Source organism: Catharus ustulatus, chromosome 4 (genome assembly GCF_009819885.2).
Source record: "Catharus ustulatus isolate bCatUst1 chromosome 4, bCatUst1.pri.v2, whole genome shotgun sequence".
NCBI classification, from domain to species: domain Eukaryota; kingdom Metazoa; phylum Chordata; class Aves; order Passeriformes; family Turdidae; genus Catharus; species Catharus ustulatus.
The window spans coordinates 20,178,519-20,197,195 of NC_046224.1; the positions used below are offsets into that span (position 1 = coordinate 20,178,519).

At 42.5% G+C, this 18,677-nt stretch overlaps 1 protein-coding gene across 1 annotated transcript; it reads left to right on the forward strand.

Moving 5' to 3' along the window:
• Positions 1–1,467: 1,467 nt before the first annotated feature.
• SELENOO (selenoprotein O) lies at positions 1,468–12,430 on the forward strand. Its single transcript, XM_033058576.1, has 9 exons — positions 1,468–2,000; positions 3,297–3,500; positions 4,443–4,623; positions 6,952–7,082; positions 7,418–7,698; positions 8,044–8,194; positions 9,928–10,113; positions 11,156–11,312; positions 11,948–12,430. Exons 1-9 carry the CDS (start codon positions 1,468–1,470, stop codon positions 12,140–12,142), a joined length of 2,019 nt encoding a protein of 672 aa, XP_032914467.1. The 3' UTR covers positions 12,143–12,430.
• Positions 12,431–18,677: the final 6,247 nt, after the last annotated feature.

The following is an 18,677-nucleotide window of genomic DNA, read 5'->3' on the forward strand; positions in this document are numbered from 1 at the left end:
AGTAGCTCCAAAGATACACAACTGAAATCAGTCTACTGACTCTTTGGGTGAAAAAATGCCCCAGCTGTGTATATCCTCACACCAGCAGGTCTCGTGTGACTATGTGTATGTGAGGACCCCAGGAACAGTTGAAGCAGCTGTCCTGTTCAGCAGCTCCCTGCTGGAGAAGCTGCCTGGGCGTTGTGTAATTATCCCCTCCCCTTGCCTTGTGCCTGCTGCAGAGTGGAGCTTTCTGTATTCCAGGGAGGCAAGAGCACCAAAGATGGGGCTACCCTTCTCCTCACTCCCAGTAGAGAAAAGGCTGGGAACTGCGGGGGGTGTGTGCTCTTTTCCATCACAAGACCTTGTCCTTTGAGTCCTGGTCTGGCTGTGGCTTCTCCTTGGTAGCTCCCTGCTGGGGGTGACCGTGCTGCAAAGTGAGCAAACACTTGCTTTAGCTTGTTGGATGTTTTGTCTGTCGGCTTGTGTAGTATGACACGGAAAAGCTCTAGTGACAATTGGGGTGGGGGAAAGATGCGCACAGCTACTTTCACACTTGCCTTATCCAAGATGCCTGATACTTGTGTATCTTGACTAATGATTGAGGGAAAGTGGGAAGGATCAGACCTAAAAAGCCAAACAAAACCACAAAAAGAAACAAAAAATTTAAAATAATTTAAAAAAAAAAAGGAAAAGAAAAATAATTATTCCAGCTAGATGACTTTCAAGTGGTAAGATGTCCCTGATTCTGGCTACAGAGATGATTTACAAACTGGACAAAGTAATGAAAAGTGATACTTGATTAGATAGAGGTAGTTATTAACGTGATGTGTCTCTGCAGCAGCTAAGCTGCACATCTGCTTTCTCCAGGGCCAGCAGGAGTGTTCTGTTCCTGGAGCTGTGTGTGGGGAAGCCTGGCAAGGTTGCTCAGGGCTTTAAGTTTGTACAAGCGCAACAAGGTTCTGGATGTGCATCACCTGCCACTGGGCAGCCCCTCTCCCTGCTGCCATCACCATGCTGTCTGTTATGGTTACACCCCAATTCTTTAGAGTTGAGACTCACGTTTGAGGTTGGCTGGAAAGTACAAGTAATAGTAATAATGTAGTGCCATCTACTGTCTGCGGATGGTTTACCTGCTGTGTTCGGGATAAGTGGCGGCACCCGCTGGCCCCTTCAGAGAAGGCAGGTGTGCATACCTTGAAGAGGTTTGGTCTTGATCCACCACTGCAGTAGCTGTTATAACACAAAACAGGAGCATTGTGACTAAGTACTGGGTTGTGGTATACATTCGTTTATCTTTTTTCCTCTTATGTGTCCAGCATGCCCGCGCTGCCTGGTGCCCGCCGCCGCCCGCCCCTCGCACCAGCTCCGAGCGGGCTGAGCCGCCCCGCCCGGGGCCAAGCGTTACCCGCCGGGCCCAGCCCCGCTCCCCGCTCCCGGGCAGGGTGGCCCCATGGGCGGGACTCGCCGCGGCCCCGCCCCCGGCCCATGAATTCGGTGCTGCGCAGCGCCCGCCGCTTCCCCCCGCGGCTGCTGCGGCCGGCGTGGGGCTGGGCCCGGGGCGGCTCCGCGGGTGCGGCGATGCAGCAGCCCGAGGGCGGCGGGGGCTGGCTGGGCGCGCTGCGCTTCGACAACCTGGCTCTGCGCTCGCTGCCCGTGGACGCCTCGGAGGAGGGCGGCCCTCGGACCGTGCCCGGCGCCTGCTTCGCTCGGGTGCGGCCCAGCCCGCTGCAGAACCCGCGGCTCGTGGCCATGTCGCTGCCGGCGCTGGCGCTGCTGGGGCTGGAGCCGCCCGCGGCCGACCCGGCGGCGGCGGAGGCCGAGGCCGCGCTGTTCTTCAGCGGGAACCGGGTGCCGGCGGGCGCGGAGCCCGCGGCGCACTGCTACTGCGGCCACCAGTTCGGCAGCTTCGCCGGGCAGCTGGGCGACGGCGCCGCCATGTACCTGGGCGAGGTGCTGGGCCCGGGGGGCGACCGCTGGGAGATCCAGCTCAAGGGCGCCGGCATCACCCCCTTTTCCCGGTAAGGACGGGCCGGAGCGGCCCGCGGGGCGCGCTTTGGGAGCTGCAGCGCCCGGTGCCCCGTGCGTGGCTCGGCGCCGTGAGGGGGGCACGGGCACGGCCCGCAGGTCGCGTCAGCGAGGGGCTGGTGCCGCGCTGAGGATCGTTCCCTGAGGCGAAGGTCATCTCCTGAGCCCTCGTGGTTGTTTGTTTTTTGTTTAACTTTGGCAGAAGAGGAGGTGGCGAATTTTTCCGCTGGAAAACAGTAGTGTAGCTGGATCTCGTTCGGGTGGCGCCTGCTGTCTCTGGTTATCCTGTGCGGGTTTCCCCTTCGGGAGGATGCAGACCATGGTGACAGTGGAGAGAGCAGTGTGTAATTGCTGCCCACATAGATGGTATTCCAGTGTGGGTGTTTGGTTGTGCTCCTGCTCCTTCTCCCCACTCTTCCCAGCTGTGGGACAGAATAGTGGGAAAGCCCCCACAATGACATACTGACCAAATCTCTGCAAGGGATGGGTATCTTTATATTATCACATTAGCCTTTAAATACTTTGAGTATTTCAAGTAATTTTTCCCACTTGGACTTTCTGTATTTTCTGTCCCAGCTCTACACAGGCTGGGTACACCTTCGTTTCATATATGTAGACCTCTGAAGGCCTTCGTCAGGTCTGTGAGGGTTAAGGAAATCACAGTGAAAAATCCCAGATATGGTGTTAGCTTTGTAGATCTGCCCTGGGCAGCTCTCCTGCTTTCCTGTGGCTTTTGAAGTGCTGGGAGTGTGGGCTGAGAACCACCTGTGTCTGTTCCATTTGCTTAGTATCTATTAAATAATCTGGTTTGTTATCTGTGTGTTTTGGTGGTTTGTTTTTTTTTTAAAATACAACTGTTGTGCATGCTCACATTTAGGACCCCATTTCTAGATTGCTTACCCAGAAAGATTCAAAATAATATTTTTCATTATATTTAATTTAGAGGTAACTATAGACTTGATATACAATATATAAAATAGCTATAGCTGTCCAAAATTTAAATTTTTTTTAAAAGACTATTGCATCAATAAAGCCAACATAGTTAATGATTAGAAGGGATATGTGGAGGGTTTTTTTCTGTTATGTGTGCTCTTCCTTGCAAGTTGTTGTGTCCATCTAATTGAACTTTAACAGAAGTTTGAAGTCCAGCTTTTCTGTTCACGTCTGCCACTTTTTTGTGTGACCATGGACAGACTGTGCTACTTCTAGGCTATTATTTCTCCACTGCTCCAGAGGAGACAGGAGTTTGTGCCTTTATAGGCTAAAACCCCTCTGTGTTCTTGCTGCAGCCAGGCTGATGGTCGGAAGGTCCTGCGGTCGAGCATTCGCGAGTTCCTGTGCAGTGAGGCCATGTTCCACCTGGGAATACCAACAACACGGGCTGGCACCTGCGTGACATCTGACTCCACAGTCGTTCGGGACGTATTTTATGATGGGAATCCAAAAAATGAAAGGTGTACAGTTGTTCTGAGAATAGCCTCTACATTTATAAGGTAGAAGCTTATTTTGTTGATCGGTTTTGTTTTGGTTTTTTTCCTTTAAAACTAAACAGTCTTTCAAAATACCATTTTAAGAGTATTTCCCTAACAGCACTGTTTATGTGTTTCTTGTTCTGAAGGCTTGGAACTTCTTTTGCTGGGCTGTAGGAAGCTGCTTTTCTTGCTCAGCAGATGGGATGGGCTGCTGTTTTTGCATTGAGACATAAATGATAGGGTTGCTGGCCTGGCAGAAAGAAGAAGTAAGTTCTGCAGACTTAGGAGAAGAGATTTTTCATGTTTATTCTTGTACAGAATACATGATTTTTGGGTTATTTTTTAAGTAGTAGTGTGGTGGTGGATTATAACACTATCTTTAATTCCAGTTCTAATGTAGTACTGTGAAAGTTTGGGTGTACTTCCCTGTCTGAGAATTGTATGAGTTTTCTGCTCCAGCAAAAGCTATTAGGCATTTTCCGAAGTTGCATTGCATCCTCTAAGGTTGCAGAATATTAGGGGAAGATGAGGTATAAGGAATATGTGCTTTCAATGTGTGTGTATATTTGTGTGTGTTCCTGTGTGTTTACGTATCTGGAAAATATATCTGGTATGCTTGATATACAGTCTAGTATTTTAAATAAGTCCAGCTTCTACATATTTGCAGGTTACAATATTTTCATTAGAAGGAGTTAGAACAAACTTGAATGAGCTGGTGTTCAGTACTGCCAGGTTGTCAACTTAGTTACGTGTTGGTATAGGAGCTTTCTTTCACCAAGTCACTGATCCTCACCATGTTCAGTGTAGGAGTCTTGCAGGTCTTTTCTCTCAGTCGCCTGAAGAACTGGTGTTGAAAGATGAAGTGCTGTTATTGCAACAACAGTAAATGTTTTTATTATGTGCAATATCGAATTATGTTAATAGCATCAGATAATTCTCAAAAGTGTTTTTATTTTGAAACAGATTTGGCTCTTTTGAAATTTTTAAACCCCCTGATGAATACACTGGACGCAAGGGTCCCAGCGTTGACCGAAATGATATTCGAATACAGATGCTTGATTATGTGATCAGCACTTTCTACCCAGAAATCCAGGAAGCTTATTCAGACAACACTATTCAGAGGAATGCTGCTTTCTTCAAAGAGGTAAGGAAGATCAGATTGTCTTCATAAATCCATACCGGTAATCTTTAGGAACTTCATCTGCAGGCATAGATGACTGGAGTCAGTACATTGTATCATTCTATTGTTTGAAGTGTTCTTTGGAGAAAGCATTCTTAGTAGACCTGCTTATTGATGAGAGCAGTGTTGATACTGATCTAACCTGTGAAAACAATTTAACTTTCCTAATGGTAAATCATAATTTCCCTGCTTTGGGGGAAGCTTCCAAAGTCTTGTCTCCAATTGCTGGGACTGTCTTAAACTGTGAGAGGGAGTTCTGGCTCTGGTTGTCAGATGATGAGTTGATGGTGCTGAGACATCACTTGCAAGGCATCGTTTTGTAAAATACTGAGAATGTTGAGTCTCATTTTCCAAATTCCAAACAGGAATATTGTCTGCAAATCAGTTTAACTTCAGACTTTAAAACTTTTTAAAGGTAGCTGAGCACTCATAACTGACCAGCAAACAGAGTAATTAAAAAATACCAGTGTCTAATACTTGACTAGTCTATCTGAAAGCTGTTGTGGTGCTCTGATATCTGAAATTATCTGGTATGGACTGAGGGCATGGCTGCAGCATGATGCACTTCCATAACAGACCAATGAGAGGTCAAAAGCCAGACTTGATAGCTGACATTCTTTGGTTTGGTTTCTTTCCCTTTTTGTTTTTCTTTACCACAACCTGTGCATACTTGCATTAGTTCTTCAAAGCAAGCTGTGATTTGGGTCTACCAGTATCTTCCAAAGAATTTAACTCTACTGGACAAGCCCTTCGTGTGTGAACAGTTGGGGTTGATGAGGAGAAGCTGTGGGTTGTCACTCTGAGTGTGTCCAGCTCTGTAGCTGATGGCACGTTTACTTTCTGATGGCAGAAAAGTCATATGGGACTTGGGGATCTTTGTGGGTATGCCCAGTCCTGCCTCTTTCTGCTTTTGGCTGCTTTTCCTGCCCAGTAGCTACTGGTTTCCTTCTCCTTCTTCCCACCCATATTCCTAGCATCCTTTTCTCATTTCCCTGATCCATTTTTTTGTTTATTGTGCTTCTCGTGCCACTGCCTGCCTGCACTCCATGTCTGTGCTATCACTGCCTTCTCATGTTTTCTCTCATCCTTAGTGGAGACTTTTCAGACTTTTCTCCACCTGAAAATCACCCCAGACTGCTCTCTAATTGAACAAACACATCCTTTAGCAGAACTGCTGTCACTTCAACTCTGTCTTGTTTATCATTCTTTCTGCACTGTGGAGGAAATGGAGAAAAAAGTACAGGTGATTGCATTTCACAGCACTGTCTAGAAAACAGGCACAATTACCTGTACTTCTCTAATAATTTGTAGCTGTTGTTTAAATTTAAATGAGCACGTCCTTCAGCTGGCAGTTTTATTTATAGATACACCGTACTTGCCTTCTAGTTTGGCTAGCTGTAGAAAAAATTTGATCAAAAATAATAAAGGTCAGAGGATGCAGAGCTATCTCCTCATTATCAATATACCCATCTTTGAGTGACACTCAAACTTTAGTTGCTTTTGAGCACTCTCATCAGGGGGATTTCTTTTTACCATAACACTGGTGGAGTGCAATGCATCCATACAAGGACCCCTTACCACTGGAGTGCTTTCATCCCAACCCTGGTGGCCAGGATTTTTTCATTTTTGAATTTTTCATTTTCCTGGCACAGAGTCGTCATGGAGGGTGTGCCTCTCTTACTAGTTCATGGCCTAGGTAATCAGTTTTGGACACATGTGGCTCACTGCTGGCTTCCAACTGCCCCATGAATCAGCATTCGGGAAAAATGGGTAAAGTACTTAGCATGAAAATATTAGAAAAATTAGAAGTGTGGGATCTCAAGGTGAACCAAAAGGTTCTGTTTCATGCATAATTTGTGGTTTTCACGACCTGTGAGTGCAAGATTGGCCTAATTTTTCTTCTTTACTTGACTGTGTATGTTTTTTAAAAAAAAAGATAGAAAAATTCTGGATTTGAGCACAAAGGCATAGAAACATCTGATGAAACAATTTGTAGTTGGTATTTTGAACCTTAATGAAATACAGTTACACTGCAGCATGGAGAAAATAGTTGTTTTGAGTTTCTATGTATTGTTAGCTTGGTAAGGCAAACATGGAAGGTGAGAAGTGAAGGCAAATGGAAATAGGAGGCAGAGAAACAGGGAGTTACTGACAGGAGGAGAGGGGCAAACTGTCCTTAAGATGTTTGTGTGTCTGACATAATGCCAGAATCTGCCCAGTTCAGACTAGGAAATACATGAATGTATTGGAAACAGGCTGTGATGAGAAATGAAAAAACATCCTTTCTTTCAGATAACCAAACGGACAGCAAGACTGGTTGCTGAGTGGCAGTGTGTGGGGTTTTGCCATGGCGTGCTGAATACAGATAACATGAGTATAGTTGGACTAACCATTGACTATGGCCCTTTTGGGTTTATGGACAGGTCAGTGTGGGCATCATTGTTTGGAGTGTGCATATGTTCTTGCTATGTAGGACAATCCTGGTGTTTACAGTTGCTTTAATAGTTTAACTTTAAAGTTGATTTTTGAATTGTCTTTATGGCAAAGGAGATTAAAGTAGTTCTAGTTGTCCTGTAATTCTTCTTGTCAATGTATTGTTAGACTGTTCTTGTAACCTGTGGCATTGGGAAAAGAATCAAGGAGTGTTTTGTTTTCAAATTTTTAGTTCCTAGAGCAGACAAAAATAATAAAAGTACTACTTCTCACAGTGTTGGAGTCCAGATAACTAGAAGAATGCTAACTATTTCTTCTCTTGTAGGTATGACCCTGAGCATGTTTGCAATGGTTCTGATAATACAGGGCGCTATGCTTACAACAAGCAGCCAGAGATTTGCAAGTGGAACCTGGGGAAACTTGCTGAAGCTTTAGTTCCAGAGCTGCCCTTGGAAACAAGCCAGCTCATCCTGGAAGAGGAGTATGATGCAGAATTTGAGAAACACTATTTGCAGAAGATGAGAAAAAAACTAGGCCTAATCCAACTGGAATTAGAAGAGGATAGTAAGCTGGTGTCTGAACTGCTTGAAACCATGCATCTCACAGGTTGGTGGACAGTACAGAACATGCTATTTAATAGCCTATCAGAACATATTATCAAATCAAAATACAATTTATATCTTGACCTTAAAAGAAAGCAGTCTTGTGTAACTACATTATTTTCTGAGAGAAGAACAAGAGGCTGAAAATAATTACTTTATAGTGAGCCGTGGAGTAGTTGTTGCCTTATACAGAGCCCCTCTCTCACATTTGCACCCTCACTGAGAGAACAGTTTATTTGCCTCTTTAGAATGGTGACCTGTACTGTTGCAGGAGTTAGGAAGGAGGCATGGGAACTGCTTTCCTGCTGATTTATTAGTTGCATTACTCATAAAATTCATTTTTTTTCAGCTGGAGACTTCACAAATATTTTTTACTTGCTGAGTTCATTCTCAGTAGATATTGATCCTTCAAAATTTGAAGATTTCTTAGAAGAGCTTACAAGTCAGTGTGCTTCTGTGGAAGAACTGAAAGTTGTTTTTAAACCACAGATGGATCCAAGGTATTACTCTGCTTAAATGCTTTTGACTTTTGCTTTTAGTTTCATTATAACCATAGTGAACTCTGCATGGTATGTAATATTTCACTGATTTTAAGATTGGAAATGCCACTGTTAAATAGATGCATCACGATATACAGCAGTGACTTTCAGCAGTTGGTTCTTGAGTTAAAGTTGTCTGAGCTTTTGCTTGGTCTTTTTATTTTCTTCCCTGTCTCTGCTGACTTGAGGCAATGAGAGTGCCAAATAATGAAGTAATATGGAAGTATTTTACAGAAGAAATGGGTTTGAACTATATGCTATTCTGCTGGTGTACTGTCAGCAAAAAGTCACTTTCAACTGCCAAAGTTCTGGCCTAAGAATAACCTTTAGGTGGTGTAGGCCATGCCCCATTTGTCCTGCAGTCCAACTGCTTTGAACATGAAAAAACAATAATTCATGTCCAAACTGCTGCTTATAACAGTGATTGCAGCAGTTTTTAATTTCTTGGAGATGGGGGGAAAAAATTAAAGGTATTTTGGATATACTTCCTTCACCCCTCTGTTTAGTAAGTGCTCCGTGAAGGTAATCAACCTACCAAATTTTTCAGCTTTTGCTGTGTGTTGATAGCACAATACAGAGATAGCTTGTGTGGTAGAGATGGTTTAAAAAACACTGCATTCAGGACTAGAGAAACATGAAAAGTAGCTGTAAATCATCATTATAGGGATGTGACATTTTGGAGGGGAATAGTAAGTACTGTATTAAACTGAATGCATGAGTGATTTATTTTTTAATCCCAGCACTTGGATATCATCGATTTAGGCATGTCAGATCTGTATATCAGACCTGGATAGTACGTTAAAGCATCTGGCTTATCTCTGCTGACTAAAAATAGGAAAATATAACTTGCTATAATGAGTTGTCTGTTTTGCCGTATGTCTGTTTTGAGAAATGTTTCTTTTCTCCTTTGCTTAAAAATGCATTCTCAGAGGAAATAAAAACACTTTGTATTTTGATATGCTGCAACTCTTTGGGTTTTTATTTTACTTTATGCTATACTGTAGTTATTAATTCAGGAAAAATAAAAGCTATCATGGTATTGGAAAATAAGGTGGAGCTATTGTACAGCACCAGCTAATACCAGCTAGTGAAATGTGAAAAGATGCATTCCTAGTCAAACTTACAGCAAAATAGTCTGGATATTGTTTGGAATTTATTACCAGAAAGCAGTTCGCAGTCTGTGATTTTGACTGGCTAACTAAAAAAATCAAACACAGTGTTGTCTAATGCAACTTAAATGAAGTATTTTTTACCCATATCATTTAGGTTTTTATTAGTACTGGCAAAAATAATAGGTGTTAAAGAAATTAATAAAACCCAAACAACAAAACCTGTGAATTCTATATTATCTTGATATCTAAGTATGATAAAAATTTTAAAACCAAATTCCTTTTGAAGTTCAAAGGGTTTTGATGAGAATTGTGCAACTAAATCAGTGATCTTGAAAATCTACTGTCTGCACTTTACCACAGGAACATGAATTAAACACACTGAAGAAGGGGGAAGAAACAGTAAAATTAGGATCATTTATAATAAAAAACTGTTTTGTTAAGTACGAATTTCTGTTACTTAACCTCTCTAGTGAAATCCTAGTTTGTTGTGAATGTTTTTGTATCTACTTTGATTGCAAAGAGATGGTTCTTGACAGGCAGCTCAACTTCATTCTCTAATGCATTTGTTCTTTTTGTTCCCAGACAACTGTCAATGATGCTGATGTTGGCTCAGTCTAATCCTCAGCTGTTTGCTTTAATTGGAACAAAAGCTAATATAAATAAAGAATTGGAACGCATCGAACAGTTCTCTAAACTGCAGCAGTTAACAGCAGATGATTTACTTAGCAGAAATAAAAGACACTGGAAGGAATGGCTGGAGAAATACAGGTAAGGTTTCTCAATATTGATAGCACTATTATATTTCTGCATTTTGAGAATAACGTGCATGTCTCACAAAAGACACCCTTCTCAAATATAGATTAAGAGGGTGGGGAGGGCATACAATACAAGAATGTTATCTACTGCCATAAACAGTGTCTTTGTTGCTGTGAAAGTTCAAGGGCATCTTTTTCTTTTGTTTACTAGATTTTGAGGTAGGGTGAGGGTGTAGAAATCACCTAGCATCAAATCTAGTAAGAAAAGTGCTTCAACAATATTGATGTTGATTCTGACATAGACTAATTACAGTTGTGAACTTTTAAGTGCTCAGTAACTACAACTGACTGACCTTTGATTTTTTTTTTCCCACAAGAAAAAGTCTATGTGTTAATATAGAAAGCAAGTATTCTTAATCAAAGAGTTAAAACAGAAATAATGGCCAGGAAAAACAAATGTCCAGACTGTTCTAAAGCCTAAAAACTTAAATGCTAACAGGAGATTGTTTTTGTAAAGAAAACCCCCGAATAGAGTGTTATTAATTTTTTTTTACTGTGTGGATTAGGTCGAATCTTTCCTCACCTGGCTACCTGTGATCTTGTTCTCCACCAGGGCTGAGAGCTTTAGCAAGTATTACTGATAGTACCTCAAACTGCCTCAGCTATATTGCATCCCTCTGCTTTTACCAGAACAGCAAAAGCTTTAACCAATAAACAGTGCAGAAATACTTGAAAAGCAGGACCTGAATGTTTCAGTCATTGCAGAGCAATGCAGAACAGACTATATCCCATATCTTGATCTGACTTTAGAGAATAGAAAAGCTGTGCTGTGCCACTTCCTCAAGCCATGTCAGGACCTGCTGATTGTCCACAGTACTACTTTTAAGTGGTGTTTTATAGTCTGCTGTCATGCTGCATTTTATAAACTGAGAGGATTGTAGATGATGTAGTATTTTTTAAGAACTGCAAATGAAGTATATCAAAACAAGAAAATGTGTCAACTTCTATGTGTAGTTCTTGGTAAAAACCAATTGTTATCACCTGTTTAATTTCAGAGTCCGTTTGCAAAAAGAAATAGAAAGTGTTGGTAACGCTGATGCCTGGAATGCTGAGCATGTGAAGGTCATGAATTCAAACAATCCAAAATATATCTTGAGAAATTATATTGCCCAGAATGCCATAGAAGCAGCTGAAAATGGGGATTTCTCAGAGGTATGCTATTATTGCTCTCTCTCTCTCTCAGCTTGTGTGGATATGTAGTGGTACTGTCAATGACTGACATTATACCAGGCAAAATTTAGTCTGGAATCTTGGGCAGTAAGGAAATTGGGAATTCACTGTTCAGGAGGTTTTTATTGTTTTTGTTGAAACTGTAATTTTAATGACTGCAGTACAAATAATAGAATCAAAATTCTGAATCTGACTTTCACCAGCTTTTGTAGGCTGACCTCAGGACAAGACACACTGCTTTTACTGTCTTGAGAGTGGTTTGGAAGGCAGCTGAGGATTAGTTTATACTTGTTCCTTTCTGGAAAGTGTTATCTTTTAAAGTTTACAGCTTTCATCTATGGATTCAGCATGTGGAACATTACATGCAGAATATGGGAAAAATAATTTATTTTGAGACTTTACATCAGAATTTGTATTTAATATTTGCATTTCAAGTTATTTGAGCCTGAGTCCCATACAGATACAACCTCAGCCAGGTACAGTTTTACAGTTTGCATCTTATGTGTATTATCTGTTTAATATTTGGCTTGTCTGGAGTTCATGTATTAAATACAATATTTACCTATTCATTATTTGGCATGAGGTTCTTTTACAACCATACTGTGTTTTCACTGTAGGTAAGAAATGTACTGAAACTTTTAGAACATCCATTTCAAGAAGCAGAAGGTGTCCAGGAGGTAAAGGAAGATGTAGAAGAGGAGGGAGCAACTGCTACAGCAGCTGTTTGTTCTCAAGAGACCAGAAGCAGACAATCATATTGCAGCAAACCTCCTCTGTGGGCTTCAGAGCTCTGTGTTACATGATCTTCATAACTGCCTTGTTTTGTTTTTTGCTGTAAACTGAAGACTCTGATCCTCCTTCAGCAGTGAAGAATTCAGCAAGGCAAACATCAAAGTGCTATTAAGTTATTGAAACAACACTACATTTGGATGCATCTGCAGCAGTCCTCAGCTGTACTTAATTTGAAGCAATTGTGGATCATTAGAACAAACCAGAGACAATCAACAGCCTATACACATCAGTAATCTAAATGTTTAAAGACTCAAAGTCTTTCCTTTATCCTTGCTATATTGCAAGTAAAAAGCAGTATTTTATGTTGAGGAAGGCTGAACTTCAGACATCCCGATGGAGTTGTTGTTACATGAAGACAAAAATAACAAGTCAGGAATCTGATCAGTTTTTGTCTGATATCTTAACTAATAGTACTTCTAACACTTATTTACTACTTTCTCTATGCAGAAACTTTTAGTCCTCTTCAATGGAGGAATAGATTCAGTGTTGCTTGTTTGAAGCTTTAATTAAGTAGTTCATTTCTTGTGAACTTTCATGTTGGTATTTAATCACTATCAATTTTCTGAGAATTTGTGCAGGCTATGAATTTGGGGGGAGCAACTGAATTTTTTTAAGATCAGAATTAAGGGAGATTACATACATTTGCACTTGAAAACTTGGTGGTGAATTTTATTCACGTTCAGTATGTTTGCACACAACACCCCTCAATATCTACTAAACTCAGAAGTGCAGTTTGTAAGCCAGTTGCCTCTGGCTGGATCCGTAAGCCAGCCTTAAATGACCTCAGCACTCAAATCCAGGTTTGGTGTATTTATTTCTGCACTCCTAACAGAATCTGCCTGTTTGAGAACTGTGTAGGTGAGGTACTGCTCATCACACTGGTCAGTGGGGTTCTTCCATGCCTTCTCTACTCCTGCACCACTTAGTTGGCTTCTGTGGTCCTTAAAAATCTTCATGCTGGAAGTTGGCCATTTGGGAACACGCTATTTGAGCTTGGGTAAAAGATGGAGGATATGGGAGGTAAAGAGGAACTGCCTTGTTTGCAAGTTACCTGTAACATTTCAATTGAGGTGTCAGGGGAAGGCTGATTGCTGTTGCAGTTGTGTTGAGACGGACTGGACTGGCATTACCACCAATAGAAAACTTTCCATGCCTTCTTTCAGTGTAATTCTAACAACTCTGAATCCTTCTCTCCTCTCAGCATGACTAGCTAAACCCCAGCCTGTCCCTTACTGAGCCACCTAACCCCATCTGTCCTTCACACAGCATCTTACCTTATCTGTCCCTTGCACAACCACATGTCCCTTCCTCTTCACAGCACAGCCACCAAACTCCATCCCAAACTGTAACAGACTGTGTTTCTCAAGCCTCAACTGTAACTAGTGGCCAGCTAGTGCACTCTCTTAGGATGCCCAAACTCACTGGGCAGGCACAGATGTTTCTACTCCTCAATAATCAGTACAGGTGTAATTCATCAGGAGATTGCCTTCTATACTATCCTTTCAACCTATTTTCCCACAACTTTCCCTTTTTTATTTAAGTAAATTGACATTATAACACGTTCACATATAACACTTCAGACCAACAGCTACACAATTGTTTGGGCAACACATCAAATAAGGACATAGGCTTCAAATCCTAGTTCTTAAATATCACAAGTAGTTTACTTAGCTTTGCATTATGATTACTTCAGCAAGTTCTAACCTAAGATAAGAGTCTGCATGCTGTAGATTGATTAGATATTTACCTTTCCTCAGAGCCAAGAGTCTTATTGTACTAAGTTTCTCCTCACATATAACCAATTTATTCCAATTTCATTACTCAAAGTGAAAATTTTCAGTTGCATAATAACCATATCTAATTTATTCCAATTACAGTAATTTCACAATTATAAGCTGCACCTGATTGTAAGCCACACTTCTGGGTGTTGGCAACATTTCGTTCTTCATCCATATATATGAGCTGTACTGGATTATGAGCCGTGCTTTCGTTCGCAGCGCACTTTCGCAAAGTTGCCAATTAGTACCAGAATTGCGGGATCGCAGGGTTTACAGGTAGGCGCCGAAAACCTTGGAAACATTATTTCCAAGCAAAAAAAGATGCAGGCAATAGCTGCGGCAGTGCACCCTGCAAGTTTATTTACAAGCAGAAAAAGATACGAACGATACTGTGGTCATTTTGCAAGCATTTCCAACGGATCCACATTGCCTTTAAACAGCCGCGCGGCCGCTCAGCAGCACAAGCACGGCCAGCTGCTCAGCCGCGCAAAGACAGCCAGCCGCGCAGCCGCACAAGACTGAAAACACTGAAAAAATACAGAGAAATATCACACACTTTGATCAAACTTCTAAACATCTTCATTTTTCATTCATCAACCGCTTCATCAGCGGCTTCATCTTCCATGAAATCTTCTAACTCTTCATCCTCTGTATTGGAAATCAGCAGTTGGGCTATGGGGACATCCAGCAAACCCAAACCCCACATCGCCCATATCTTCATCCTCAGAGTCATCAGTTTCGGTACTCTCGATGCCGTCGCTGGTCAGTCCAGGAATGATGTTGGCCTTCGTCAACCCTCGGATGATAGTTGTGGCAGTTACTTTACCCCAGGCATCAGTATCCACTGGCAGACAGTAGCATAACTTGCTCGGCGCAGCCTCCTGGTGTTTGTGAAGGAGTGTTCTCCTTCCACCATCCAGTTTTCCCACAGAAGTTGCAGTTTCGCCTTGAAGGAACAAATAACGCTTATGTCCAGTGGTTACAGTTCTTTGGTCAAACCACCCAGTATTACAGCAAGCTCTGAGTTCATCTTTTTCACCGTGCCTTTCATGCTTTCGGTTTTGTGGGCACGCATGGAATCAAAAATCAGCAGTCCCGGCAATGGATGAAAGAAGCCATCTGGTCTGCGAGCATAAACTTCCATTAGCCAAGTCCTCATCACCTGTTCATCCATCCAGCCTTTTGGATTCACTGCAACAACTATTCCCTTTGGAAACTTATCTTTAAGCAACATTTTTCTTTCAAAGATTACCAGTGGCTGTAACTTCCGCCCATTTGATGAAACATCGAGGACGACTGTAAACGATGTCTTTTCATTCCCTGTGGTTCTTATTGGAACTGTCAATGTTCCGGTTTGCTCCACGGTTCGTGTCAGCGGCATATCGAATGTCAGGGGGACTTCGTCCATGTTGATTATACAATGTGGCTGTATATTTTTTTCAGAGATCTTCCTTTTGCAGTGCCTCCGGAAGGTGGCTAACTTTTCCTTGTAGTCTGCCGGCAACTGCTGACACACCGTGGTCCTTGTACAGATAGAGAGCTGCCGTCCTTTCATGAAATGGAAGCACCAAGACGCTCCTGCTTTAAATTCTTCAATATGCAATTCATTTGCAATTGCTTTGGCTTGTATCCGAACGGCGACAGTTGATAAGCTTCGGCCAGCTGCCCTTTGCTCAGAAATCCAGCGGTGAAGTCTGTCTTCCAGCCTTGGCCACCTTGCTTTTCTGCTGCGGAAACTCTTCTTTGTCTTTCTTGTAAGACGAAGTTTGTCCTCCTGCTTTCTCCATCTGCGTACCATGGATTCATTAATGCTGAATTCTCTAGCTGCAGATCTATTCCCACGTTCTTTTGCATAGTCAATTGCTTTCAATTTAAACTCGGCATTGTAAGCTAGTCTCCTCTCTGTAGCCATGTCGAGGTAATTCACCCCGTTAACACCCCCACCCTGCCAGTAATGCTGTCATCCACGGGCAGGCAAGAAGCTGTTCTCTGATTGGTTCATTGTCTGAACAACGGAAAATCATCGATTTCAACCCATTTTTGCTCGGGACAGGACCGGTGCGATACAAGGTAAGGGCAGATCTCTGAACTTCGTCCATATTTTGGCCGCTTCTGATTACAAGCAATACTTCCGGGTTGAGATCAAAATTTTAGTAAAAATGGTGCGGCTTGTAATTGTGAAATTACTGTAATTCTTCTTCCTTTTTTCCTCATTGATTGTTAACTTCCTTTTTTTATTTACTTTGGTTTAGTTCGGCTTTTATCAGTATAGAACATCAACCTAAGGATTCTCCCTTGGCTCTGAAATGCATTTGTGAATTAAGCTTGATACATTGTCCAAATTTGCACAGTACATACTATTAAAGACAAAAATTAAGAGCTGCAATTCGTAAATACGATATATATATTTCATCATTAAATAGACACATTGCATTGAACAATAGAACTAACATCTCCAGCTTTTTCTGTATCTTGTTGCTTTAATGACTTCACTTGTTCCCTCTTCAGCTTTGTTGCTTTTGTAAAATTATTTCAACTAACTGCTGTGCAGGAGTAGCATATTTTGACTTGGCTCTTAATTCAGGTAACTGCTGCGCAGAGGAGGGGTACACAGGCTTAACATAATCTTTTAGGGATGCAGAAGCAGCTCTGGCAGGCTCTACTTCAGTGACAGGCATATTCTCAAGCTGAACCTCATTTTTCTATTGTTCCCTATTAGCTTCAATTTTTTGCTCTGATTCTTCTTCCACCTCCTACTCTCTCTCGTCCTGGTGTTTTCCATTCTTTTAAAGTCTCATAGAGCAATCTTCAGGTGGTAGCCAAATCTGCAGCTACCTTCCCTCCTTTGGATACCATGTTTCCCATAGTCTTTCCCCAGCTTCTTTCCATACTCCAACACTAAAGGCAGTACTTGCATCAGTCTCAAAACCTTGTAACTTAGTCCACACTAACACGCATAACACACTGCAAAGGGCATTGTCACCTAGAGGAGCTGGAACAGAGGCTAGACAGAGTTAAGGGGAATAAAACGGATATTTATTGAGGGGCCTTCAAAGGCCACGCCCTGGCAGTGCCAGTGCCACAGTCGTGGCCCCTGCCTGGGTGGCTCCAAGATGGAAGCAAAAGAGAGCTTGGTCACGAGATCTCACATTTTTGTAGGTTTTAGTCCATTTGCATACAGGAGTCAACTGTCCAGTTAGTAGCCTCAAATCATGAAGTTTCATCCTCCTTGCTTACTTGCCCACTTGTCCTGGGGTGATGTTATGGTGCTTGTATCCCCAGTCGTGTGTTCTATTTAAGTGAAGGTTTGTTTTGTCTACTTATCAGTTGGCTCCCCTCCCCCATCGTCTGTGCCTTTAGGGGAGGCTAGGTTTGCTGGCTCGGGCTGGCTTTTGCTTGCTTGCTTGGCTTGCTGGCTTTAGCTTTGCTGGCTTTTGCTTTTGCTTATTAGTTAGTTTAGTTAGGCAGTCCAATCTCTTTCCCTGGACTGTTTTTTTTTTCTTTCTTTCTTTCCCTTTCTGTATAGCATCTGAACCTGTTCTGGACCAGGACCTGGGAAACACCAAGGAACACTGGGAGTCTGCAATTTGCCATCTGCAGCAGTCATCCCCAGCACCGGAGACTGATAACTGGCTGACCACTTGCAGGAGAGATTTTCTGAGTTTGTCATCCTCTCAGAGCGGTGAAAGAGTTTTTTTTGTCATCTGGGGGTGTTAATTTTTTTTTCTAGTGTTGGGAGTGTTTTGTTTTTTAAATAAACAGGTTTTTTTCCACTTTTCCTCTGAGGAAATTCTTCCTGAACCCGGTGGTGGGGGGAGGATTCATGGGGGTTTTGTTTTCTGGGGGCTCCTTCCGGAGATTTTCCCCAAATTTACCCTAAACTAGGATACTCCTCTTTTCATGTTGTTTGTGCTTAGGGCCGGAAGTTTGAAAAAATTGTCCTTGAGTCCCCAGCTGGAATAGGACTGTTTTATTTTTACCACCTTGTCAAAAGATCCTAGTAACCCTTAATACAAAACTAAAAGCTCCACACCAAAGCAGAACAGAAAAACAAAAAGGCATCAATACTATGTCCCATAGTCTTTCCCCAGCTTTTTTCCATACTCCACAACACTAAAGGCAGTACTTGCATCAGTCTCAAAACCTTGTGAGATAGCCCACAATAACACACATAACACACTGTGAAGGGCATAGTCAGAGGTATTTCCACCCCCCCTGCCCCCAAGTTTTTCATTATGGTTAAAAAGGTCAGTTCCCAGTGGCTCACCTGGATAAGCGTTCCTCCAGGTGTCAAAATCAATCAAGTCTGGATCAGCAGCTTCCCTGCTGCTCTCAGCTTCACTGGACTCCGTCTCTGGCTGTACCTCACCCTACAGCCCAAATCCCGATCATCACGTCAGGGTCACCATTATGTTGTAATAATTAGGTGGAGATGGACTGGACTAGAATCACCACCAGTCTTTTATTGGAAAACTTTTCATGCCTTCTTTCACTGTACTTCTTTCTAACAACTGACTCCTTCCCTCATAGGCAGCTTCACACAGTACTGACTCCTTCTCTCATCTCTGCACAACTGACTAAACCCCAGCCTGTCCCTTTCCTGGCTACCTAACCCTGTCTGTTCCTCACACAGCTTCTCACCTTATCTGTCCCTTGCATGACCACATGTCCCTTCCTCCTCACAGCACAGCCAGCAGGCTCTGTCCCAAACTGCAACAGACTGTGGTTCTCAAGCCCCAACTCAAACTGCAGCTCTACTGGTGGCTAGCTAGCCCAC